At 40.7% G+C, this 26059-nt stretch overlaps 2 protein-coding genes across 2 annotated transcripts in view; one reads left to right on the forward strand and one right to left on the reverse strand.

Moving 5' to 3' along the window:
* Positions 1 to 20: 20 nt before the first annotated feature.
* LOC144633947 (protein tweety homolog 1-A-like) lies at positions 21 to 21312 on the reverse strand. The gene is made up of 15 exons (XM_078492875.1): positions 21174 to 21312; positions 19420 to 19595; positions 12784 to 12895; positions 11869 to 12071; positions 11060 to 11155; positions 10156 to 10228; positions 9016 to 9094; positions 8637 to 8692; positions 6690 to 6755; positions 6051 to 6170; positions 5428 to 5468; positions 4646 to 4735; positions 3605 to 3655; positions 2194 to 2293; positions 21 to 1004 (listed from the first exon to the last, which is right to left on the reverse strand). The coding sequence occupies exons 1-15, from the start codon at positions 21306 to 21308 to the stop codon at positions 816 to 818; spliced, it is 1587 nt and encodes a 528-aa protein (XP_078349001.1). The 5' UTR covers positions 21309 to 21312; the 3' UTR covers positions 21 to 815.
* Positions 21313 to 21437: 125 nt separating this feature from the next.
* Positions 21438 to 26059, forward strand: part of LOC144631518 (lipase maturation factor 1-like) — a 9630-nt gene continuing 5008 nt past the window's right edge. The window contains exons 1-6 of the mRNA XM_078489962.1: positions 21438 to 21737; positions 23288 to 23594; positions 24839 to 24849; positions 25166 to 25314; positions 25496 to 25561; positions 25679 to 25846. Of these exons, the coding sequence (XP_078346088.1) occupies positions 21461 to 21737; positions 23288 to 23594; positions 24839 to 24849; positions 25166 to 25314; positions 25496 to 25561; positions 25679 to 25846 (978 nt within the window). The 5' untranslated portion in view covers positions 21438 to 21460. The remainder of the gene's footprint in view (positions 21738 to 23287; positions 23595 to 24838; positions 24850 to 25165; positions 25315 to 25495; positions 25562 to 25678; positions 25847 to 26059) is intronic.

A 26059-nucleotide genomic window follows, 5' to 3' on the forward strand; every position in this document is an offset into this window, starting at 1 on the left:
ACTCAGATACTTGTACTGTGTCCGTAACAAACAATTCATTTTTTAATAGCCTTTTATATTTAGTTAGCTTTCTTAAATCTTTTCTCCATTGCAAAATGGGAACAAATAAAGCGAAAGGACTAACGAGATTGTCTTGCCACCATCAGTACCGCTCTGAAATTCTTTATAAAAACACCAAATAAGATTTAGTTTTTGCTTTCTTTACAAAATATATTTTATTTGTCCATATATTTTACAACTGTTAAAATACACTGTAATTTAAAAAGACCCTTACTAAAAAAGCGTTATCGTTTTATCGTTCCTATTTTAATAAAAATACCTGTTGCATACGGGCCCCATAAGTATAATACCTCGATGATACCCTCTATTCCCAATAAAAATTATCATACATTTATCAATAGTTGATTGTAATGTATTATTTATACTGACAAAATATAAAAGGTCATAAATATTCTTTGTTGATTGTTTAAAAATCATAATTTACATTTATAAAACAGTTGTGAGTTTTCGCTATAAAATACTTCTCTAAACTTTTTGAGCAAGCATAATAGGTAAAAAATCAACATTTTCAAAGTTTTCTCTCCAATAAGCCACAAGTTTTGTTTAGCCATGGCCGAAGCAACGCGGGAATTTTCCCGCCAAATGTCTTACGGCAAACGACAGTTGAGTGTATTCTTAAAACATATTTGGTATAAAGTCAACGTTGTAACCATGACAAAAACATTGCGCTGATTTTCCCGCCAAATTGTACATACGGGTATGTTTCCCTCCACGCCACGGAGTCTGGGCGTGAAGATTATCGTTGACTCTCGTCTTTAAAACGCCATACTTGTGATCTGTCCTCTTCTCGTGTTAGGATTGAAAGAATCCGAGTTTCCCGCTGATGAAGTTGGTTGTGGTGCTGCAGGGAAGCCTGGATTCGCAGCTCCTGTATTATAGCGCCCAGGCATCCAAGAGTCCTCGAATGAATGAAACTCCATTGATGACCGGTGCGTAGAATTGTACTATACGGCAGAACAACAAGAGAATATTAAAGGTTATTCCATTCGCGCTTGTTTGATATGAGATGATTACAGCCTGCGCTTTATTGGATAACTTCCGTCTCTTGTAACCCACCGATTAATTTTCGCGCGTGCTCATTGGACAAAACGCATCAAGTGGTACAAAATCGGAAGACGGGGTCGCAGACCAGTACAAAACAAACGAACAAAGTGACCTTTTCACATCTAACTTTTTAATAATAATATCACAGTGTTAAAAAAATTACGTAAACCAATCAACTTGCATTTTTTTCAATCGCAGTTACGCCGTGATAATCACTGTAGGCTTTTCTTCTTTTCACAGGCGTAAAGAGCGTTGTAGAATTTAATCGGAGCGTTATTAACTATATAAACTCTGCCTCGTACCCAGACGCCTCTCTCTTGTTTTGGGGGACATGGGCGCGCAAGGCAGGAAGGGAAGGTCCCTCGCGCTTCGCGCTCGTCACGTCACCAGTCACCGCGCTCGCTTTGTTCTCGCTTTGTTACAACGAAAATCGAGGCGCCTGAGGAGGAGGCTGATATAAACTCCTTTCCGGCTTGCTGATCTATATTGGAGGATAATGCTCTTGGATGAAAGATTGTCCTCAAAACTTCACAGCTACCCTTGAAGCTTCGCTTCTCCGCCAATCTTTCAGCCTCGGGCATTGTCCTCCAATATACCAGCCCCTGAATAGGGTTTTTTGCTAACTATCTAATGGGCACTCCTGGAATAATTAACGATATATAATTACAGACGGATTTTGACAGTAAAACATTCTCACTGAATACAATTGCCCTGACACGGGAAGCTAAGTTATGGGAGGATACCCGCGAATGCCAGGGCAATTGGCGTGTAGAATGTAGGATACAGCAGTGATCGACCGCCACCAGGGGAGGTGGGAGGGGCGAAACGTTTACAGTCACTTCACCGAACTCCGTTGAACTGGCCACGAGGTGACTGAAACTGTGATATTTGAAGCGAAGGTCGCAATGCATCATGCTACTAGCGCGCAGGTACAACACACCAGAATTTAACGAACTTAAGCCATTCCCGCGTGACGGGCTAATTATGTATGCCGTGAGAATAGTAAAGATGACTGCTGTCGAAAACGTTTGGCTTTCCTTGTACCAGTTTTAAGACACAAACACATACAAAGAAAAGTTACATGTATACCGTTGGTGGCGGAGGAGCGCTGGGAATGAGAGGCACAGCTTCTGCTCTGTTGTCATCTTCCGAGATGGAGTGGTAAGGAGTTCCAATAGGTGAATCTGAACTGCAAAATAACGAGAGGAACAGATCATAAATAGTAAGACAAGTGAAAACCCAGAGTACCAGTATCTTACTCACTAGTTGACAGTTGTTTCGTCAAAACAACTTCTTTTTTCAACAGATATCTATCTATGCCAAATAAGAATCCCTGCAAGAGGTTTACCAGGGGGGGGGGGGGGGGAAGCAACTTCCCATACATTCTCTTATATGAAATCTGAGCGATGCTCTCACAACTTGCAAAGCAATCATCGGGGCGCTAGTTAGCGGATGTCTCTAAGGCGCATGAGCAGCTCCTTTCTTTGTGAACTTATCAAAACAATAACAACATGGGACCAGTGAGAGAGTTCGATTTTTTTATATATGTAGTTATAAAAAAGACTTTCTAAGTTTTGTCTTTTAAAAAGCAGCGAATATCTCCGGAAAGGTTCTTGGTGTCAATATGTGGTGTTCGTTATAAAATAAAACCATCACGGGAATGGTAATCGTGGCGATCGAATATTCCCGCGCTGGTCGGAGCTATTGTTCTTGATCTATTGTTTCGAGGATGTTTGTTGACTTGGTCTTTCTTTGTTTTACTTCATTTACAATCCCCATGTGGGCCAGTTGAAAATCGTGGTACAAACATTTGCATTTCAGCACTGAAAAGTAGCACGGCATCACAAAATTCTGCGTTCTTAAAACTACACGACGATGACGAAATTTTCGGATAAACACGCTGCTTTTAGATTTTTAGTTGAGAAAATTGAACCCCTTTATAATAAGTGATTCCACGGCATAGCAGCTTTCATTTCGCGGGAAAAGATTGCCTGTTGCATCATCGTCCAAAAACCGCTGACTACATCGTGAATTGATCGCTTTGCAAGTTGTGAGAGCATCGCTACTCGGTCCCAGACCTCGTTTCTTCCCCCCCCCCCCCCCTGAGGTTTACATTGCGATTCCTTTCGGTGCTCTCAGAGCGGTTTTCACTTGAGTGTCGAAAGTAAATTGCGTTTGCATTGGTTTTGCATTAATACTTTTTCAGCCAATCAGAACTAAAGCCAAAACCAATCGTGTCTCGCTCACGCACGTTTTCCCGTGCTTCGTGCCAGCTACATGTATTTGCTTCGAGTTTTGATTGGTTCACTGGATTGTCTGTGTCCTTTGTGATTGGCCAGTCGAGAGTAATTACTTTGGTTTTGGTTTTACGACACTTAATTGAAAACGGCACTATTCGAACTGATTGCATGGATCAATTTCTTTCAAAGAAATTTGTTTGTGGAAAGTTTTTTAAAAAAAAAAAAAACAAAAAAAAAAAACAAATATTTGCACTACTTACACGCACATGTCTAAAATACTTCGTTTCTTACGTTTCTTGGACGATGGAGTTCTAGTCAAAACAAGAAAAGAGAGGAAAAAATATGTGAATATATATATACTAGTAATACGTGACTCGCAGGGCCTCGCGAAGCTCTGGGTTGGGGACGGGGGGGGGGGGGGTGTTATAAATAAGGAGTGGATTATTTGAGCTAATAGCTGTTCTCTTTGCTCTGAAGTGCGTTGTTGTCTTCGCCTTCTGTTTCGTTCGCGATTAGCTTGAAGTCGCCCTTCACGTTGATCTGGAGTTTCGTTGGTATATCTCCCTCGAACATGATTTGTTGTCCCCTGGCGACCGACCTGTTCTGTTGAATTTCCAGTAGAATCTGAAGGAATTGCGGCCAGATTCAACATATTTTCTCACAGCTTGTTTTGTCACGGGCTCCTTCGCGAGGAAGGAAATATATGATTTGTATTGCTTGTAAATAAAGACAAAACAATAGACTGGGACTTAAAACAAAATCTGAACGCAAAGTTTAGACGCACGCAGCTGATGGAAACGGAACTGAACAGGAAGGTTTACAATACATGTGTGTGATTTACAGTACTATGGGTGTAATTCGGCATTGTAAAATCTTATCTAAAACGAAGATTTGTAATAAGCGTTTAAATCGTCGAAACGTTTAATTACAGAACCAAACACTGTACTTTTTACCATGATGGGAAACTTGATGTGAATGGCGCGGAATTTTGTGATTTTTCCATACTGCACGCATGTTTTCCTGGGCCAGACTCAACCTCGTTTCCAGGGTCTCTCTCTTCCCGCCCCTGGAAAGGAGGTTGGGCCAGACTACCGATCTCTCAGACTATAAAAAGGCTCATGGGGAGGTAGAGGTGTAACTCCGCTGAGTAACGCGAGCACCTGTAGGCATAATCAACTCACTTAGCGGATTTCTTCCCTAATTAACCCCCTTGAAATTCCCTTTGAACCACTGCAGAAGGCATGGAGAGTGCCTTCCTGTAAGTAGTGATACCTAAGGTGAATAGAAGATGAAACACTTACCTGAGTAATACAGGCAGCACCAGACTAAGATTAACGATGAGTAAAAAGCCAATGATGAGGGTCATTAATAGCAGCTCAGCCACGCCAACCCTGTAATGAAACATTTACATCATCTCAACATGTGCTTGCTTCAATTATGTCTGTCTACCTGGTCACAGTTTAACCTCCCAATTCATTTGCAAGCGTGGGACTCATTAAGAATCCTGGGCTCTCGGACCCTCGCACTAAAAAAAGGCTACAGGAAATTAAAGCAAATATTCTAAATCTTGTTTTTAAACAGTCATGTTAAAAGTGTTTTCTATTCGCTAAGGATGTCACACTATTTTAACAAATTTAGCATACAGTTTTCACATTCGTCATTCGTATCCGTCTGACATTCCCAATCTTAACAATACTTTTTCCAGTTAGTTATAAATATTATCCCTTCTTGTGTTTTTTTTCTCAAGTGAAGTATCATTTTCAAGTTTCCTTCAATTTGAAAATAATTTTGTACATCTGCGAGATGACGTGATTCTTTTGAGAAAAGAGTTAGTCAGCGAACGCAAATGGATTTGTACTGTTGTCGCCGATGTGGCTGCTCAGTTTTGGCTAGTGCCCTGCAGCAGTAGGTAATGGATCTATGAGACAATTCACTAATGAATTCATCAGCTGTGTACGACGTCTGTTGTTTAATTTTCAACTCTTCGTTTGTGCTAGAATAACAGGATATAAGCTAATTTTTGGCATTTAGCCAAAATTAGCCGAGAATTGAAGCGCAATTTGTGCGATAACGAGATACTTACACCACACCATAACATACGAAACATTGTGCACTCTCAAACTGCTGTTGAAGAAAAACCAGTATTACTATTAGTAAGTCAAATTCCCTAAATAAGGTTTGCTAACTCAAATTAAGTTTGCTGACTCTCTCAAAAAATATATAGATTACCGGGTCGATTACCGTAATTATTACAAGCTGTAGCTCTCGATTTATGTAAACAGTGTGAAATAAGAAAAATCTGAAAATCTGAATCTCAATTTGGATGCTCATCACCGAACACAATTATTGTGGTCTTTGGTATAGCACTCGATAAGAGACATTAATTTGGTAACCAATTATTAGGATCTTTATGATCAACGGAAGGTTTGGAACGTTTACCCCACGGCAGGTCCCCCATACTTAAGTATATAAAGTGATTAATTGCCTCATGCGACAGGGGTAGGTTGACATGGTAGGTCGGGCCCTGACATGGTAGGTCGGGGCCTTGATATGGTAGGTTATGTTCCAAAACTACTAGATCTTTATTGTAGCACTCAATGTGGATCCTTATTAAGGTAACCAATTAGGGTCCTTATACATGAAGCACTCAAGTAAGGGCATTACCAATTAGAATCATGTACATGTAGCACCCAAGTGGGTCAGTACCTGGTGTGCATATTTACAGTCCAAATTCTTCATAATAACTGACATGCTTGCTTGAGATTGATTCAGGTCATTGTTACACTGAGATAGATCATCTTGACAGTCAACAGGCAACTTCAAACCCTAAAGTAACAAAGAAGATGATGATTCCTTTACACTCATGTGGAAATCTTTTAAGATTTAAACAGGGTTACATGTACATTATCTGTTCCTCAGACATGGACTGGACTGCAAAATTTTGGGAGCTTTTTGCAATTTAATAGTTGTGTTACAGTCAACTCTCTCTCTTAATGGACACCTCTACAAGAAGGACACCTGGTTTTGCTCCCGTTCCTGCTGTTTTCAGTCAGTCATTTTTTCTGTAACAAAACTCCCTATAAAATGGATACCTCTCTAAGACAGACAGTTGAAGTTGGTCCCAGCAATGTCCATTTTAGAGAGAGTTAACTGTTGATGGATCTGCAATGTCAGTGTAAGGTATCCATTTTCACTTCCACATTGGTGAATGAGTGAATTGAGGCTTCAGTGTGATGTCAGGCATGTTAAATTATGTTGATGGTTTTAACTTGTGCAAGGCAATGCCATGTTATACATTCAAATAATTTATGCGTGATGTTGCTAAGTGTATTTTTTTACCCATACCAGTTTCATCAAGGAAGAAAATATAATTGAAGCTTCATCTAGATGTTCTTTGGCTCTGTCTGCATACTACAAGGAAGAAATAAAATAACATTAATGGCCAGTTATAAAACTAACTGTGGGAGGCTCGATGGCCCAATGGTTGGTGCGCAAGGCTCTGGATCGAGCGGTCCAGGTTCGACCCTTGCCGGGGCACTGCTTTGTGTCCTTTTGCAAGACATTTTACTCTCATAGAGACTCTCTCCACTCAGGTGTATAAATGGGTGCCTGCAAATTTACTGCTGGGGGTAACCTTGTGATGGACTAGCATCCCATCCAGGGGGGAGTAGAAATACTCCTAGCTGCGTATGATGTTACAGAAACCCGGCCGGGATAAGCTCTGGCCTGATGAGCCACTTGGCTCGACAGCAGGCTTTGTCTTACCTTATAAAACTAATTAACAGTAAGTCAGTTGTGAGGTTATTGGAACGGGCAACCCTAAAACACGGAATCCGGAATCCGGAATCGGAACCGGAAACCAGAATCCGGAAACCGGAATCCGGAATCTGGAAAACAAAATCGGAAAGACCAGAGAAAGCAAGTTCTTTAAATCCGAACTATTACGTTGCATAGTTTGTTCCTGATAAAAATAAAGTACCCAATAAAATCATTGTGAATTCTAGGTCTTAATTTTTGACAAAGAAAAACGAACTAAAGAATTCTCTGTTGACCGAAATTCTTGCAGCTGGAGGGCTGTCGTTATAGCTGGCAACTAAGTGCGTACTGGGAGAGCAATCCAGGTCTCATTTAGTGCACGGTCTCGTAAATTAAAGAGCCATTACATCTGAGCATAGAAAAATATAATAAACATCTAGAATTTATGATGCATCTTTTATCGACGAACCAATTGCAACTTTCTGTTCTTACGGGTGGTTATTTTTTGATCACGAACTGAAATAACGCGTTTCCTCCTACATTACCGAAATGAGATTTATTACTTGAGAGCCTCTTAAAAGTGATTTATTTCAGCTAACAATCTGCAAAATACCATTAAATCATGCATCTGGGATCAAGAGCACTCTGTATTGCCTTTATAATTTCTCAAACAGCAGAAAAATAGCATACAGCCGTCTCACATTGAACGAGATTATTTTGCACACAAAATGTTTTTGACCGCCAAAAGAGTATCAGTGTTGCAAATCACCACCAAATATTTATGTCACTATCGCATTAAAATAAGCTATACAAATGACTTACTTCATTTGATGTCACCTATCGCATTAAAATAAGCTATACGAATGACTTACTTCATTTGATGTCACCTATCGCATTAAAATAAGCTATACGAATGACTTACTTCATTTGATGTCACCTATCGCATTAAAATAAGCTATACGAATGACTTACTTCATTTTCCTCTTGGCTAGAAACGCTAGAGTTGCTGGGCGATTTGCCCGACCACATGTTGAAAGGGGCGCCCTGTTAAAAACCATGCAGCTTCAAGCACGCGATCCACCAGTCCACGCAAATGTTTAACGAACTGACTTTATTGTTCTAAGAATGGCCTGTTGCTATGGTGGACACCTCATAGCAGGGCCGTAACTACTGCGGAGTAGCGGCAAGACGAGGCACTTGCCTCGTCTAGATTTTTACCCAAACTTTTTACCCAAAATATGTTTTGTTGGGAAAATAATCCCCAGTTGAACAAGATTGATTTTTCTCAAGAAATACCTCATGAAAAATGTCTCTTTAAGGGTTTCAGAGCTTGGAGTGCATGCCCCCTGAGCCCCCTAGCGAGATTTTGAGGGGGAGGGAGGTAAGCTGAGGTGTAAATATTTTGCTTCCTGTACCATTAACTCCTAGTTCCTGCTATTACAGACTTTCTCTAATACAGACAACAAATTGTGGTTCTGAACGAAGGTGTCTGTTATCAATAGTTGGAGTTGACTGTTTTATGTTTGTTTGACATACCTTTTGATAAGGATTATCCTCATCTTCAGGGCAATCCACATAATAATTAACAACACCTAAAAACACATTGAAGTACCATTGATGGGAAAATATTTTGTGTTATTTAGAGAAACACACAAAAAGGAAGGCTTTATCTTAAAAGTCTTAAGAGTGACCAACTTCAAATGTACAATATCAATATTCAGTTTGATCAAGAGAATAGGTTATGAGAATTAATAAAATGATAGCAAAAAAGAAATGGAATTATGGACATTTTAACAACTTCTTCCAACTGACTAATACTACAAATATATATGGAAATCAGTCTGGATAATTTGTATGTGGATATTGGGGCTTTAAGGGTCAGTTCTAAAGAGCCGGATTTGGCAGTTTACCTTACCAGTGTTTTTTAATTCAGGTTGATTTCTAATGTAGTAGTACACAGTTTCTTTAGGGTTCACACAAAGATCAGACATCCCCTACAGACAAAGAAGTCATCTCAAAATTAAATGGGGGTTAAACTGAGTTTTTAGAGTTTAGGGACACAGTTGTCTATTGGTTAGCACCAAGGGCAGATCCAGGATTTTTGTAAGGAGGGGGTTCACTAGCCCAGGGGGGGGGGGTACTCCGGTTTGTTAATGACGGGGATGATCGAAGGATTTTTTTGGGTTTGAAATTTTCGATTCCGGGATTTTTTTGGGTTGGAAAATTTGGCAAGTATTTTTTTGGGTATCTTGATTTAGATAGGGATTTGTTTGGGTATTAAAATCGAACTAATGTGCCTTGGCGCGGCCTTGGCATATTTATGGTATGATGAATAAACAAAACGAGTGTTCTTTGTGTTATTTTATTGCACCTCCTGGCAATTTAGGGGTAATTTGACAAGGGATTTTTTTGGGGGGTTATTTTTGGTTCAGGGATTTTTTGGGGTAATGTCGGAAGACTTAGGGATTTTTTGGGGTCCTGAATTTTGCCTCCATTCGTTTATCCCCGTCATTTACAAGCCGGAGTACCCCCCCTGGCATAACTGACTATTTTTGCAGAATACCAGTTGTATTAGAAAGGCGCAGGTAATCTCAGGAGGGTTGTGCAACCCCGCCCTGCACCCTCCCCGTAGATCCGCCCCTGAGCACACACCAAGTTGCAAGCCTTGGCCAGGGTCATTGTGTTGTGTGTTAAGCATGATAATAGAATCTCACTGTGCCTCTCTCCACCCTGGGGTATAAGTGAGTCTCAGTGCAGTTGACAACAGCAAAAAATTGGCTAGTGTGGAGTGGGCTAATCTTTTTGTGAAAAATCTATTCAAAAAAATGTTGCTTTTACAAAATAAAAGTAAAACATGTAACTTAAATAAAATAGGTAACAAAAATTCAAACTTGTACTTAAAGTACACGGCATGAATATTTAAGAACTGAGTAAAATGTACTTTAACTTTGATCTAGCTGTGATTTCTAATGAAAACCAGATTACTTGCTATTATGTTTATTATGCCTAGGCTAGATCTACATTATAAATTATGTGAGAATTATGTCTAACTTACAATTGCCACTGCTAAATCAATTCCTGCACCTGACCAGATCAGGACAAGACACATGATTCCACCTAATATGGCACTGAAAACATAATTTAAAAATAAAAAGACAATGTCTTATTTTATTTTTATTCAACAACTCGACATTTTGTTGCAAGTAATTTTGGAGTGTTAAATTATGAATAACGTTTGGGGGAACACTTGATTTGGAAAAATATCATTGTGTAACTAGTGCCAGTCCCAAACCTAGTGGAGGAAAGAGGGTAAAGTTTCAACATTTATGACAAATCAGGGACAACATGGCATTCTTTAGAATCCTTTGTATGCAACTGCTGTTAATTATACGAAAAATGAAAACACTAATGAAGAAAGCCTGAAGTGGGTGTTTCGTATGGTAATAACTACATGTATTAAGATAATGCGAATTTCACAAAACCATAAGAACCATAAAGCCTGTTGACATTCTTTATCTATTGCATTGGCACCAATTAAAATTTTCAGATCTATATACGTTTTGAGTTTTACAGGGATTTTTTCTATTCTGTTTTATACATGACTTGTCAAATACATACTAGTTATGCAACGCTTTCGAGTGGTATACTATGGAATATCCCACGAGTCACTTGTATTTTCTCGGTATACATACGAGCCTTTAGGCGAGTGTGTATACCAAGAAAATACAAGTGACAAGTGGGATATTCCTTAGTATACCACGAGAAAGTGTTGTGTAACTATTTTATACCATGCCATAGAAAATACGCTTACTAAATTTCGTCGAGAATACAATCGCAGCGCATGATGGGAAGGTTGGGTTGAATACCGTCGATTATACAACGGCTTTCCTGTATTCTGATTGGCTGTATTTTCTATGGCATGGTATAAATACTAGTATTAAAGATCATAAATGACTTACAGTATAAATCCACATCTGCTTCGTCTTAAGATGGCATATATCATTAAAATGCAGGTTAGGGTATTCATGCAGAGTGTACCAAATGTACTCCACCACCTTAACAAAGAAAAAAACATACAAGATTAAGTCAGACGATATTTATTTTATTTTGCATAAGTTTTGAAGCCCTGCACACTGTGGCAAGGAAGGCTTGGTGGCCTTACGGTTAGTACCCTTGACTTTGGATTGAGCCGTCCAGGTTTAAGCCCTGGCTGGAGTCACTGCATTGTGCTCTTGGCATACGACCCTCAAAGTGCCTCTCTCCAACCAGGTGTATAAATGGGTGCCAGCAAATTCATAGCTGGGAATAGAGCGGTTTTCAATTGAGCGTCCTACAACCAAAACCAAGGTAATAACTCTGGCCAATCATAATTGAAGGACGCAGAGCAATCCATTGTCCAATCAAAACTCAAAGCAATTGTAAACACGAAGCGCGGAAAAACTTGCACGAGCAAGTCATGATTGGTTTTGGTTTTACTTATGATTGGTTAAGAAAGTGGCGCGAGTTTTTTAAGCCAATCAATGAGCGTAGCAATGCAAAACCAAAGTAAACGCAAATTACTTTCGACACTCAAGTGAAAATGGCTCTAACTGTGCAATATAAATTGAGTAGCATCCAATCCAGGGCAGAGCAGACATTCTCCTTGTCTCTTAAGGATAAGATACGACCTGATGGGGTACTAGATCTGAACGCAGATATTCCCTTCACCTTACACTCAAGCGCCAAACCAAAAAATCGTAAAGTATGAATCACCATTAATTAATCTCACCTGTAGTACTCAATATCATGGATATATTCATTGATATCAGGTAGATTGACTTTCTTTATTTTCACTACAGTAGTGACAATGTCTCCAATTTTACTCCTAACGTTATCAATCAAATCTTGCCCAGCATCGGTGATACCAGGACAGTCTCTAGCATCAATGATGGTGCTATCCATGTCAACAAGGTCATCTTTTATAGCATTCACCTAAAACATAACATCAAAATGACGCTTTTATATTAGTAACTTTCTAAATCAAAAATTAAATGTGGCTAAATATCATTTAGGCAAGGTTAAACTCAAGCTAATGCAGCCAGAGAGCTTGCACAACCAGCTAATTTATACCATTTAGGGGAGTTAAATACGAGCTTTAATGCAGCCAGTAGTTTTCCCCTTCAGGAGTACGTGACGTGTGGGGCAGCCTTCAGGGGTTTTGCAGGGGTTTATAGTTTATTGCATAATTCTTGTAGTGTATTCAGCTGATTGTTGTGGATCAGGCACACTGCTTTCGCTTATGAATCATTGTGGATTCTTGCACCCTCTCCTCCATCTCGCCTTGTTCTTGTGGTAAGTAGTTTCCACTGAATGTCTTTCAGTGTGACAGTGCCGGTTAGTGGATGCTCATTGGGTGGTTCCTGCTTTCCAGGGTTGCCATGGATATGATACCTCCTAGTAGCTTATGGCCTTGGCACCCCAGCATTAATTTTTCAGTCACCAGTTCCCAAGCTCATCTATTTGTGATGAGTTTAAAACACAATAATAGCTGAAAGTTCTAAATTTATAGTGATTGACTTTTGTCGTTAGGACAATCTGTCTGTCCTGCGATATTTTTAGAGAGCTCTACAGATCCTAGATAGAAGGGTTTGGGTGGGCATATATTAATTAACCATTCAGGTATCAGTGGGTTAAGTATATGTACCTTTAATTGGACTTCTATGAGACTGTTGTTAACATTTCCAACTGCTGTCAACACTCCTTTTACTCCCTGGTCCACAAAGTCGTTGAACACAAAGGCCGAAATAATGAAACCACTGGAACAGAACAATATGGAAATGAGTACGAAAAAATTATTATTAAAGTTAAACTTGATGTATGCCAACTATAGTATGGGATTGTAGGTGCGGCAATAGCAAAGAGAGGATCTGGGTGACAAACTCCTCAACAGCATAGAGGTCTCCATGGCAACCAAGCACACTGTTGTAAACAGTTTCATATAATTTATGTAAATTTATTAATGTAGTCATTTAGGCGATCACGTGGTTTATATATTGCACCATATTGTAATATCGATTCGACGACGAATAAACATGTCTTGTTGTGTTCACTAAATGGCGCCCAACGTGGGGCCACTTTTCAATTGCAATGCCTCCAAAAAAGACTAAATCGAAGAAAACACCCGACAAACCAAGTACATCGAGTATGCAAGCGACTACATCGAATTTGGAACGACTGCGAGTTATCCGTGAAGGACACCGACGACATGTATCGAAACTGGATGAAGAATTAACCAGAATATTGCAAGGCGAAGACAAGGATTACGAACGGCTCAGTGTTATGAGGCAACTCTTGGATGGAAAACAAGAGTCGCTAATCGAAATGGACCAAGAAATATTATCTGTATGCGAGGTTACAACGATTGATAAAGAAATCGAAGAGTCAGAAGAAATTACTGCCTCAATTATTCGTCTGAAGTGCAAAATCGAGAATGCGAGCAAGGTAAACATGCCAAGTCAGCAACACGTGGGATCACCCCAAACGACTGCACAGCCAGTGAATCAAAATGCAGTCCGTACGAGATTACCGAAGTTGTATCTTCTGAAGTTTAAAGGAGATGTAACCAAGTGGAATACCTTCTGGGATTCATTTCAATCGGCGGTACATCGTAACGAAGGGATTTCCAACATCGACAAGTTCAACTACCTCAATTCTGTCCTTGAAGGGGCCGCCGCTCGAGCTATCCAGGGTCTTACCTTAACCGAAGCAAACTACGACGCAGCAATCAAATTATTACAAGAACGTTTCGGGCGTCCCCAACAAATTATCAGCGCACATATGGATCAGCTTCTCAAGGTTTCGCCGTGTTCTAATGATCGCCCAGCCAGCCTTCGATACGTCTACAATCAAATTTGTGTTCATTCCCGCGGTTTGGCGTCGCTCGGCGTAACTTCGGATCAATACGGAAGCCTCTTAATTCCTGTCATTATGTCTAAGTTGCCACCTGAGATCCGATTGCAGATAGCCAGGAACTCTAAGGATTCTGTGTGGAAAATTGAGGAGTTGCTAAACGTGATAAAGGTTGAAGTCGAAGCGCGGGAAGCAAGCGAGATGACCATGGCAAAAACAAGCGAAGGCGGGAAATCTCAATCGCCCGGCCGTGATTCAAAATTTCGAAATCAAACACCAACTGCGAATTCACTCGTCTCTCAGCAAGGTGGGAGCTTCAAAATCAAATGTGCCTATTGTCGAAACGAGCATTATTCTGCATCATGCGTCGTGGTACGAGATACAGCTCAACGAAGAAGTATTTTGGAACGAGATAAACGATGCTTCAATTGTTTGCGTTTTGATCACGAAACGAAGGAGTGCACGAATCCAAAAAAATGTCGACACTGCCAACAGCGGCATCATCAGTCGATTTGTTCCACGCTTGACCAAGGAAAACCGAAAGAAGTTTCAGCCGAAGAAATGAAGACAACGACAACAGTGAGCAACAAGGCAAAGGGAACTGTGCTCTTGCAAACAGCTAAAGCCGTGGCTGTTAACGATGTCAATTCTAAAACCGCACGTGTCAGAATTCTTCTGGACACTGGAAGTCAACGCACCTACGTCACAAACCGATTGAAATCAAGGCTTAATCTGTCCCCTGTGAAGTCAGAAACATTGCATCTTAACACTTTTGGAGACGAAAGATACACAAAGCAACAATGTGATGTCGTCAGCTTGCGGTTACAAGGATCTCAAGGAGAAATCGAAATATCTGCGCTATGTTTCCCAAAGATTTGCTCGGCGGTGTCAGCTAAAGTTAACATTGACAATCACACACATCTACAAGGTCTCGAGCTTGCTGACATCAGCATCGCTGAAACAGGTCAACAGGACATAGATGTGCTAATTGGATCCGATTATTACTTCGATATTGTGTCTGGGGATGTCATTCGTGGCAGCAGTGGTCCTGTAGCAGTTAGCAGCATGTTCGGATGGGTCTTGTCTGGTCCCACAAGTGCTGAAGAATCAAGAGAGAAGTTTACAACTACAAATCTCATCATAGAGAGACCAGAATTGATGACCATGAGCCCATGTGACATTCATAGTGAGAACGATGAGTTATGTAACGCCTTGCAGAAATTCTGGGACACTGAATCGTTAGGAGTACGAGAGGAACCACCTGTTTCACAGTCAGATGGTAAAGAGTTCCTGGAGAGCATTCATTTCGATGAGACGGAAGGAAGATACGAAGTAGGTCTGCCGTGGAAAGAAAGTCTTGTTCCTGCTTCAAACGAGTACGAATTGTGTGTTACAAGATTGAGACAGCTGCACTCGCGACTGAAGAAAAACAAGGAACTGTTAAAAGATTATGACAATGTGATCAAGGATCAAATCAATTCAGGGATTATCGAAGCCGTACCAGAACTTGACGACGACCAAGCTCCAATGCATTTCTTACCTCATCATGGCGTAATTCGCTCAGACCGGGAAACTACGAAATTGAGAGTTGTATTTGATGGTTCAGCCAAATCCGACAAGTCAACTGCCTCCATTAACGAGTGTTTAGAGAAAGGACCGAACTTAGTGCCACACCTATTTGATATTGTGGTTAAGTTTCGAGGTTACCCATTTGCTGTAGTAGCTGACATCGAAAAGGCCTTCCATCAGATACAGATCAACCCAGAAGACAGAAGAATGCTGAGGTTTCTATGGTTCGATGATATCGAGAAAGATTGTCCGCAAATCAAGCAATTCCAGTTTCGAAGGCTTGTGTTTGGCTTAACTCCAAGTCCAGCTATCCTGGCAAGTACCATAAAACACCATCTGTCTAAGTATGAAGAAAAGGAACCAGAAGTAACATCTTTGTTAAGTTCAAGCCTTTACGTTGATGATCTGGCAGGAGGAGTGTTTCGCGAAAATGAAACTGTGAACTTGTATGACAAAGCACAGGAAATCATGAAAGATGGAGGATTCTCACTGCGCAAGTGGAATTCTAACTGTCAGTCATTCCGCGAGAAAATCAAGCAGGACGAAGAAAGAAAAGGCCAGTCAGATATGGAAGCCCCTGCTGAAGAAAGCGAAACTGCACAAAATCTCAAGAGAGAAGAGGCAGCCAGTGCCAAAGATGTTAAACCGGAAACCGAACAATTTGTGAAGATACTCGGGATTTATTGGGATGTGATCCGAGACGAATTTCATTATGACCTCTCTGAGCTAATCGAGTATGCAGAAGCCCTTCCAGCTACCAAACGATCTGTACTGAAACTGTCAGCTAAAATCTTTGATCCTATTGGACTGTTAACTCCGTTTACAATCAGCATGAAGGTCCTCTTCCAATGTCTATGTGTCGAGAAAGTCAACTGGGATGAGAGCTTGGAAGGAGAGGCTTTGGCAAAGTGGAAAACGTTCATTAATGACCTAAATGCTCTGAAGAACATCCGAGTTCCCCGATGTTATGCCAATTATTCACCGACGCAGTCAACCGTATGCTCATATCAGATCCATGGATTTTCAGATGCGTCAGAAAGAGCCTATGCAGCAGTCGTGTACCTGAGAACCGAATTCAGCAATGGTGAAACACAAGTCAACATCATGACATCCAAGACGAGAGTAGCCCCAATCAAACGTCAGTCAATTCCCAGGTTGGAACTGCTAGGAGCTTCATTGCTAGCCCAGCTAGTTCATTCAACGCAGCAAACGATACAATCCGTTCTCCCCATTGAAGGAACATTTCTATGGACTGATTCATTCACCACGCTGTGTTGGATCAAAAATGCTAAAGCATGGAAACCTTACGTACAACACCGGGTCAGCAAAATACGAGAACTATCTAACGAAGCCAACTGGAACTTCTGTCCCGGAGAGTTGAACCCGGCTGATCTCCCATCACGAGGATGTGGAGGAGAGCAATTAGCACAAAACCAGTCATGGTGGAATGGGCCCAAGTTTCTGAGGTTATCAAGAGATCATTGGCCCGAGTCGCCTCAAACAAGTGCACTGTCTGAGAACAAAGACGCCCTTCAAGAAGTTGTAAAGAACCCTGTAAGTGTCACACATTCTCTGGTAACGACAGAGTCGAAAGACCATTCAGTCAATCTCAGTCAAGTTATTGACATTGAACGATACAGCAGTGTAACACGATTATTACGCGTGACAGCCTACGTATTACGGTTCATACGTAATGCTAAGAAGAGTGTATCAAACCGTGAAACTCCCAAGTCACCGGAACAGTCATCGAGAAAGGAACTTAATGCTCAAGAGTTAAATCAAGCTGAAATGCTGTGGATCAAGACTGTACAGACAGCCTCATTTGCCAAAGAACTCGAATTTCTGCAAAGCAAAAGAGGAACATTCCCACCTGTCTATGTCACACAATTTAACTTGTTCCTTAACGACCAACAAATCATCAGATGTAAGGGAAGAGTAAGCAATGCACCGCTCTCTGAAGAAAGCAAGAATCCAATCTTACTTCCATCTAAGCACCCACTTACTAATCTCATCATCCAGGATGTGCATTCCAAGATTAAACACAGTGGCATCAAGGATACCTTAACCACTATTCGAGAGAGATTCTGGGTACCAAGAGGTCGAGAAGCTGTGAAGAGAATTCTACGAAAGTGTGTCACCTGTAGAAGGGTAGAAGGGGCTTCATATAGACCACCACCGACTCCAGATTTACCAATGGAACGAGTGTCTCTGGACCCGCCGTTTGCCCATACAGGATTAGACTTCATAGGACCGCTGTACATACACAATGGAAAGTCTTCAAAGGAAAAGGGCTCCGACAAAGTGTACATTTGCTTATTCACTTGTGCATCCACAAGAGCGATTCATTTGGAACTGACACCTTCTTTGAGTGTCGAATCATTTCTCTTAGCCTTTCGGAGGTTCGTAAATCGCCAGGGATTACCAGTCACCCTCCTGTCGGACAACGCCAAGACCTTCAGATCCGCATCCAAAGATATAAGGAAGATCATACAATCAGACGAGGTTATGCGATACTTAACTGACAATCGCATCACATGGAACTTTATCATTGAGCGAGCCCCTTGGTGGGGGGGTTTCTGGGAACGCATGGTTAAAGTTGTGAAGCAACCCTTAAAGAAAACAGTGGGACGCACTACATTGAACTACGATGAGTTACAAACCATAATGGTGGAGATCCAGGCAATCGTAAATGCTCGACCGTTAACGTATGTCTATGATGATGAAGAGTCCATTTCAACTCCACTTACGCCCTCCCATCTAATTACTGGCAGACGAATTACCTATGAACCCAGTAACCAGCATTTCCAAGTTGTTAGTGTCAACCAAACCTTGACAAAGCGAGCTAAACATCACCAACGACTGCTACAGCAGTTTACCAAAAGGTGGCAACACGAGTATGTTTTGAGTCTACGAGAACGTGCTAATGAGAGATGCAAGAAACAAAACAAGGAGAGCCCAATCTCAGTAGGTGACATAGTAATCGTGAAGTCTGATCTAAAGAAAAGAACATTTTGGAAACTGGGAAAGATTCAAGAACTGCTACCAGGCAGAGATGGGCAGATTCGATCAGCCAAAGTCAAAGTTGCTGGCAAGGGAGAGCGAAAGCCACAAGTATTACGTAGAGTGATACAGGACCTAATTCCTGTTGAAGTTTCTGAGTGAACATTGAGCTTAAAACATGCAATGGAATTGTTTCATTTCAAACATTTGTTTGCGAACATTGGAGTGAAAACATGCAATGAAATTGTGTCATTTCGAACAGTGAACGAAAACGTTGTGACATTTATCGAACTGTGGACTTTTGAGATTTAGACTGTTGAGTGAAACGTTTTATCACTAAGTCGTGATGCAACCCCGGGGAGTGTTGTAAACAGTTTCATATAATTTATGTAAATTTATTAATGTAGTCATTTAGGCGATCACGTGGTTTATATATTGCACCATATTGTAATATCGATTCGACGACGAATAAACATGTCTTGTTGTGTTCACTAAACACACAGACCACCTTTGGACACCTGTCAATACAGGAATGGGCAAGAGCCCTACTATAAGCTGAGATAAGAAGAGATCTTGGGACAAAAAAAGATGGCCCTATATACTGGCTCTATGATACTTGATCCCAGTTTTGCACTCAATTAAGCTTGCAGAAAAAGAGAGCCGCAAGAAGTCTGCGTGAAAATTATAAGTGAGGAAATTATTATAAAAATTAATAATACGTTGTCTCTCAGATTGGTTTAAGCCTGTCCTGTGATTTGTGGTCAAATGCTTATAGAATGAGGCTAATGACCAATTATTTTGTCCCTGTTTTCATTTTTATAATTATGGCAATATGGCCTGTAAAAAAACGGTGATCACCAACCTGGATATGACGGATGCAAACAAAATGACACATCGCAATGCTATCACACACTTTCGTAGTGGTTTGCGTTCTTTGTGTTTGTCACAGGAACACCAACTTGCTATGAAATGCCCGCAGAATATGAGGAATACCAGGCCACCAAACAAACATGGACCTAAGGCATACAGGAATAAAGCCTGCAAATGATAACACAACATGTACTTGGTAATTATTTTATAAAAGAAGTTCATACTTAAGTACATTGCAATGTTAATTGTACGTATAAAGTAAATTAGGGGTGTGGAATAGTAAATGCGAGACTTTGCAAGACGGCAAGACTGATATCTCAGTTTCTGCAAGCCCGATACCTTTTTAGCCTTGCCAAAGAAATCTAGACTCAGAGAAGGCGTCAAAGAAAAAATCGGGATGACGAGACCCCTGACACTCAGCTAAAATTTTGCGAGACATGCATTTTTCGAAAGACTATTCACCACCCCTTAAATTCAGTCCTCAGCTTCAAAATTGGGCAACTTTATATTATTAAGCTTAATTTGCCCAAGTAATAATATATTCTTGGTTTGCAACCACGTGACAAGGCGGCCATGTTGGATGACAAAACAATAAAACATGTAATAAAGATAAGATGTTCTACATGACACGAGCATGGGACAAAGAAAAATTCTGAGTCCCCGACGGGAATCGAACCCATGGCCTCCCAGATACGGGTTGGGCGGTCTAACCAACTGAGCTACGAGAGACTCGTTGTGAGCTGGGCCATTTAACTAGGTTGATATGTGACACGCGTCCTGCATACTGCTAGGATCAGCAATGTCGAATTCATCAAGTTTTGTAGTAAATAATGAAGATGGTAAATTTTAAGCTCGGTAATAAATAATAAAGATAAGAATAAATAACTGATGTTCTACATGACACGAGCATGGGACAGAAAAATTCTGAGTCCCCGACGGGAATCGAACCCATGGCCTCCCAGATACCGGTTGGGCGCTCTAACCAACTGAGCTACGAGAGACTCGTTGTGAGCTAGTAAAATGGCCCAGCTCACAACGAGTCTCTCGTAGCTCAGTTGGTTAGAGCGCCCAACCGGTATCTGGGAGGCCATGGGTTCGATTCCTGTTGGGGACTCAGAATTTTTCTTTGTCCCATGCTCGTGTCATGTAGAACATCTTATCTTTATTATTTATTACCGAGCTTAAAATTTACCATCTTTATTATTTACTAATAAAACATGTTTTTTGCGGAATTTGCATAATAAAAAAGTTTAGTTCCCAACGGAGGAGAACGCTTTGTTCCTGTCATCCAACATGGCTGCTGTGACGTCAGCTGCAAACCAGCAATATTTGGACCCAATTTTAAAGTTGAAGACTCAGTAATTAGAATTTACTTAATATAATTCCAAGCAGCAGTGCTTACTACAAAAGAGACAATACTTAGCTTTCATTTTTCCAATATAAAGTTAAAGATTATTAAGCAATTCTTACTGACGTAAGAATGTTTTGAAGTAATTAGCTCACATATATTTTTTCTATAGCCATATAGGGTTCGTTAAAATGTGTTTTACATTTTTTATACTTGTACAATCCAACACTAAATTCGTTGACATCTTCACTTGCAATCGAACACAAAAGACAGTATTTTAATTTCGAATCCACAACAGGCCAAATATTTGATCAAACATGCATGATTTGCTAGCGGTGTGGCGTCGTAAATTATACGCACAAAAATAATCACAAATAAATAAAATATAACTCATTTACCTGTTGGTAATCACGAAGAGTGGGAATAAAAGTAGAAGAAACGTTGTCAAAATCGAAATTCACGTGTGCCAACGAATGGAAGAAATCTGCAATCCTCGGTAGATCAGAAAATTCTCCAACACTACAGTTCGCCATTACACTTTAGTCCTCAGTCTCTTCCGTTCTTGACGCAAAGTTCGGCCTCGCGCGGAGCCTCACGCGGTTTCACGCGAGAACACGCGAGAAACACGAACTTGCCACCCCGGTCCAATCGCCGCGCGCCATTTGTCCCAATTCAAGATGGCGGAATGTACCGTGGAACGAAAAAGGTCGTAAAATCATATCTAAGAAATTTAGGTCTTGTTGTTGTGAGAAACACTCGGTTAATGATGGAGCTATTTGAGGGCTTAAGGCGAAGAAAAGGTGGCGTTGATGCAGTGAAAGATGCAAAGAAAGAAGAAGAAATAACTAGAGACGAGAAGAACTTGAAGGAAGCTGCAGCTTCAAGTCCAGTCGGGACTGTGGAACCTGGAACGTACTGGCTGACAAGGATCGTGTTTTTGAGATCTCTTGGCTTCATTTATTGTAAGTTGTTAAAGAATTATTTTTACAAGGAATTCTGCAGGGCTGTTGCATTTTTTTATGATGCATGGTTCAATTCTACCTGTTCACCAGTCCCCCCGCCCAGGGCATGAAGGTAAAGTCTGTATTCGAGCCAAGTGGCCCATACAGCTGGAGCTTATCCTGGTTTCCGTAGCATTAAGCGACTAGGAGTATTGCTACTCCCCCTGGATGGGATGCTAGTCCATCGCAGGGTTACCCCCCAGCACTGAGCAGTAAATTCGCCGGTACCCATTTCTACACCTGGGTGGAGAGAGGCACTGTGAGAGTTAAGTGTCTTGCTCAAGAACACAACGCAGCGCCCCGGCCAGGGCTCGAACCTGGGCCGTTCGACTTGGAGTCAAGTGCGCTAACCATTAGGCCACCGCGCCTCCCACCCGCTCTGGGCATAACCCCAGGGGGGTACTCCGGCTTGAAAATGACGGGGATGATCGAAGGATTTTTTTTGGGTTTGAAATTTTTGATTCCGGGATTTTTTGGGGTTGGAAAATTTGGCAAGTATTTTTTAGGGTGACTTGATTTAAATAGGGGATTTTTTGGCTTATTTTTGGTATGATGAATATTCAAACACAGCGTTCAATTTTTAAAGACTTTTTTGTGTTATATTTTTGCCCCTCCTGGCAATTTAGGGGTAATTTGACAAGGGATTTTTTTGGGGTTATTTTTGGTCCAGGGAATTTTTTGAGTAATGTCGGAAGACTAAGGGATTTTTTTGGGTCCTGAGTTTTGCCTCCATTCGATCATCCCTGTCATTTACAAGCCGGAGTACCCCCCTGGGGGCATAACCCCGGGGATTTTCAATTTTTCCTACTTGGCGGTCTATCCCCGTCCCCGAGCACACAGAATGAGACAATTCCCCACCCCTGGGACTCCTCATCAACCACAATTACTTCATTTTGTTACAAAATAGACCTGTTGAGCTGAGGACAGGCCTTTCATTCTTACTTCTAAAGATAGAATTTTCTGTGTTTTGCACCTGAAGAACATTATTATTTTTCCCCAATTCCCTCTGAAGAATTCCTGCATTGTTGATCTCACCAATTAGGAATCCACGATTTTTTGCCCCTACTCCTAAAGAGTTCCACTCTCAACAGGGGGGGGGGTGCATATATTAAATGAAATAATCATATAGATGAGTTCTTCCCATGGGATTGCTCAAGGAAGGAAGTACTGGGGAAGTGTAGATAAAGCTGCTAAGTAACACCCCCTAAAAAAACGCAACACCAGTTTATCAGGGTTTTCAAAACAAGCCGGCATCACCGGAGTTCCACCGGCTACTTGATTTTATGCCATAGCAATCGGCTTGTGAGAAACAAGCTCAGCTTGTCACAGCTGCGTACCTTTCCAGTTGCTGATGCCTACTTCAAAACATTTTGAAATCCCTGGTTTATATTAACTTCTAAGGGATCAAAAAAATGACCAGTGTGTAATATCGTAGCTAGGGAGAAACAATTTTTTGATCCCTCTTCAGAATTTAAATCTTAGATTAATCTGGCTTTTATTTTTAATTTCAGTTGTGGCTTTTGCAGTCGCACTCAATCAGAACAAACAGCTGTTGGGAAAAAATGGGCTTCTTCCAACAGACCTGTATCTAAAGAGAATAGAGGATCACTTTGATGGAGCTGGCTGGAGAAAGATTCTTCATGTTCCCACATTGTTACTTTTTACTGATAAAAACAGGATTGACGAGCATTTGGACATTCTGGCATACGCTGGGATGCTGTTTTCAGGAATCGTTGTTCTCTGTGGATGTGCTAATATGTTTATTATGGCCCTGTTATGGGTTCTGTATCATTCTATTGTCAATGTTGGACAACGATGGTAAGTGTCCTAACATAAAATTCATTTATTTACTAGTAATAATCAGAGATTAGGGGAGTGCGTTCGACCCAAGATGGTACCCAAGATAAGGCTAGCAAACGTAATCCGAGTTACACGACTGTTTATATTATATCGTCATACAAATTTAAAACGACCGCGTGTGCAACATAAAGCGCGCATCCAACATCACTTGAAACTATCAGAGAAACAATCTCAATCCAACAGTGCACGAGGCAGCACAGCAATCTTTTTACTACTGTTAAAAGGAGGACTGCCGAAACGTTTATTTTTCAGCACAATTTACAGAGCAAACTCGCAAACGCAAACCGAAGATCGTCAGAACGAATCAACCTCGTTCCCAGGGTCTCTCGCAAAGAAACTGCGACGTCATTAATTAGCCAACCTGCCACATACCAAGATACATAGAACGACACATAAAACGACTTTCACTGGACAGCCACGGGACCACACGCCACCACAAGATTAGGATTTGTTTTCCTACCGTCGAACACAAAAATTGTTTACAGCCTAGCGTTATCGGCTTCATGAATTGTTTTTGCGCGCGCTGTCTTTGTTGACGTCGCTGTGACGCAGTTAATTGCTTTCTAATTGAGAAATTAAACGAGACTTACCTGTAAGGTGAAGTTTGATTGGAATTCTATGAGTCACCTACTGCTACAAAGGGATCACATGCCCACCCTGTTATATTCTATACCCTCCCTAGAATTGTGTTTATTAACACTCTACTACATGAACACAATGGTTGTGAACCAACCTCAGCAGTTGAGGGGACTTACTACATTTATTCACTTCTGGACGACATTCACATTCGAGCTTTAAAAACTGACGTGCGCATGCGTGATGCAATCTCATGGGATCCCTGTAGCAGTGGTGACGAAATAGAATGTCTAATCACATGATATCGAGGCCAACTTGCCACATACCGACAAACATAGATAGTACCAAACATAGAACCACTTTCGCTTGTGCGTTCACAGGACAACCACGGGACCACAGGCCACCGCAAGATTAGGATGCGTTCTCCTACCGTCGAACGCAAATATGTCAAAACGAATATTAATGATTCCATCACAGAATCACGCCCATTGAAAAGCATCCCAAGTGGAGATTTTATGGTGTTATTGTTTATTTCTATAACTAAGTTGCTATTTTTTATTTACTTAATCTTTATTTTGTTTGATCTATTAATTTACACCCTATTTTGTCTTGCTTTGTTTCTTCAGGTATTCATTTGGTAAGCATAGTATTTTTCTTGTTTTCTTTGTGTAATAAATTATAGATTAACTAGGTAACTGTGCTATTTTATTAATTTAAAAAGTGAAGGAATTCTTTCGAAACAGGAAGAGTTGGGATTTAAGAGCTTATATAGAGTAGGTATTTAAATTAACAGTACTAAGTTCTAACTGTGGTCAATGGAGTGATAGTCTATTTTTGTGAGTTGACCAAAAAATGTGCACAGCTCAGAAACATTTTATTTATTGTATATGATCTCTTTCTTTTAAATCAAGTTGATTAAAATAAAATAAAAATGTTTTTTGCTGTAATTTTAGGTTGGGAGTCGCAGCTGCTTGAGACAGGCTTCCTAGCAATATTTTTGTGTCCAGTGTTTAAATTGCGTCAAGTACCTATTTACACACCCACACCTCTGGTTGCTGTGTGGGGATACAGATGGCTTATCTTTCGCATTATGATTGGAGCTGTAAGTTCTGAAATCCATTAACGTAATGAAAAAACCTAGTAGCATAGGCCCCATCGTTCATGGAAGGTGTGTGATGTTGTTCATTTGGTAAAAACACATTCTAACTGTAATTTAAACCTTTTGAGAGAGAAAGAGAGTGTAGATACTATTTTTAATGGCATATTATTTCCTATACATGTAGGGGCTGATCAAGATAAGAGGCGATCAGTGTTGGCGAGACCTGACATGTATGAACTACCATTACGAGGTAATTTGACACCTTATTTTTACCTCTTTGCATGTGTTATTGTGAACCTATAATTCTTGATAGACTAAAAAAGATAGAAACAGACTGTTTGTTAATCAATGACTTTATTTGTTACAGACTCAGCCAGTGCCAAATCCCATGAGTTATTTTATGCACCAGTCTCCAGAGATTTTCCACAAGTTCGAAACACTGATGAATCATTTTATAGAACTGGTGGTCCCATTTTTTATCCTCCTGACAAGGCCATTTAGAATTTGGTGTGGCATTTTACAGATTCTTTTTCAGGTGAGATTGAGATCATTCAGAGTGTTTCTTTATTATTTTTAAACTAAATAAAGCAAACTGCGGACACAGGAACTGTTGATAATAATTATGAACCCTGGGGTGGGGGGCTCCTATATGAAAGGGGCGGGGATGCTTGTTGTCTCACTTAGGTGTAATTTTCCGATTTCTGGACTCAATTCAGGTTTTCCAGGCAAAAACCCAGTAATTGTAGTC

The sequence above is a fragment of the Oculina patagonica genome, chromosome 12 (genome assembly GCF_052425735.1).
Source record: "Oculina patagonica isolate OP01 chromosome 12, crgOcupat, whole genome shotgun sequence".
NCBI classification, from domain to species: Eukaryota; Metazoa; Cnidaria; class Anthozoa; order Scleractinia; family Oculinidae; genus Oculina; species Oculina patagonica.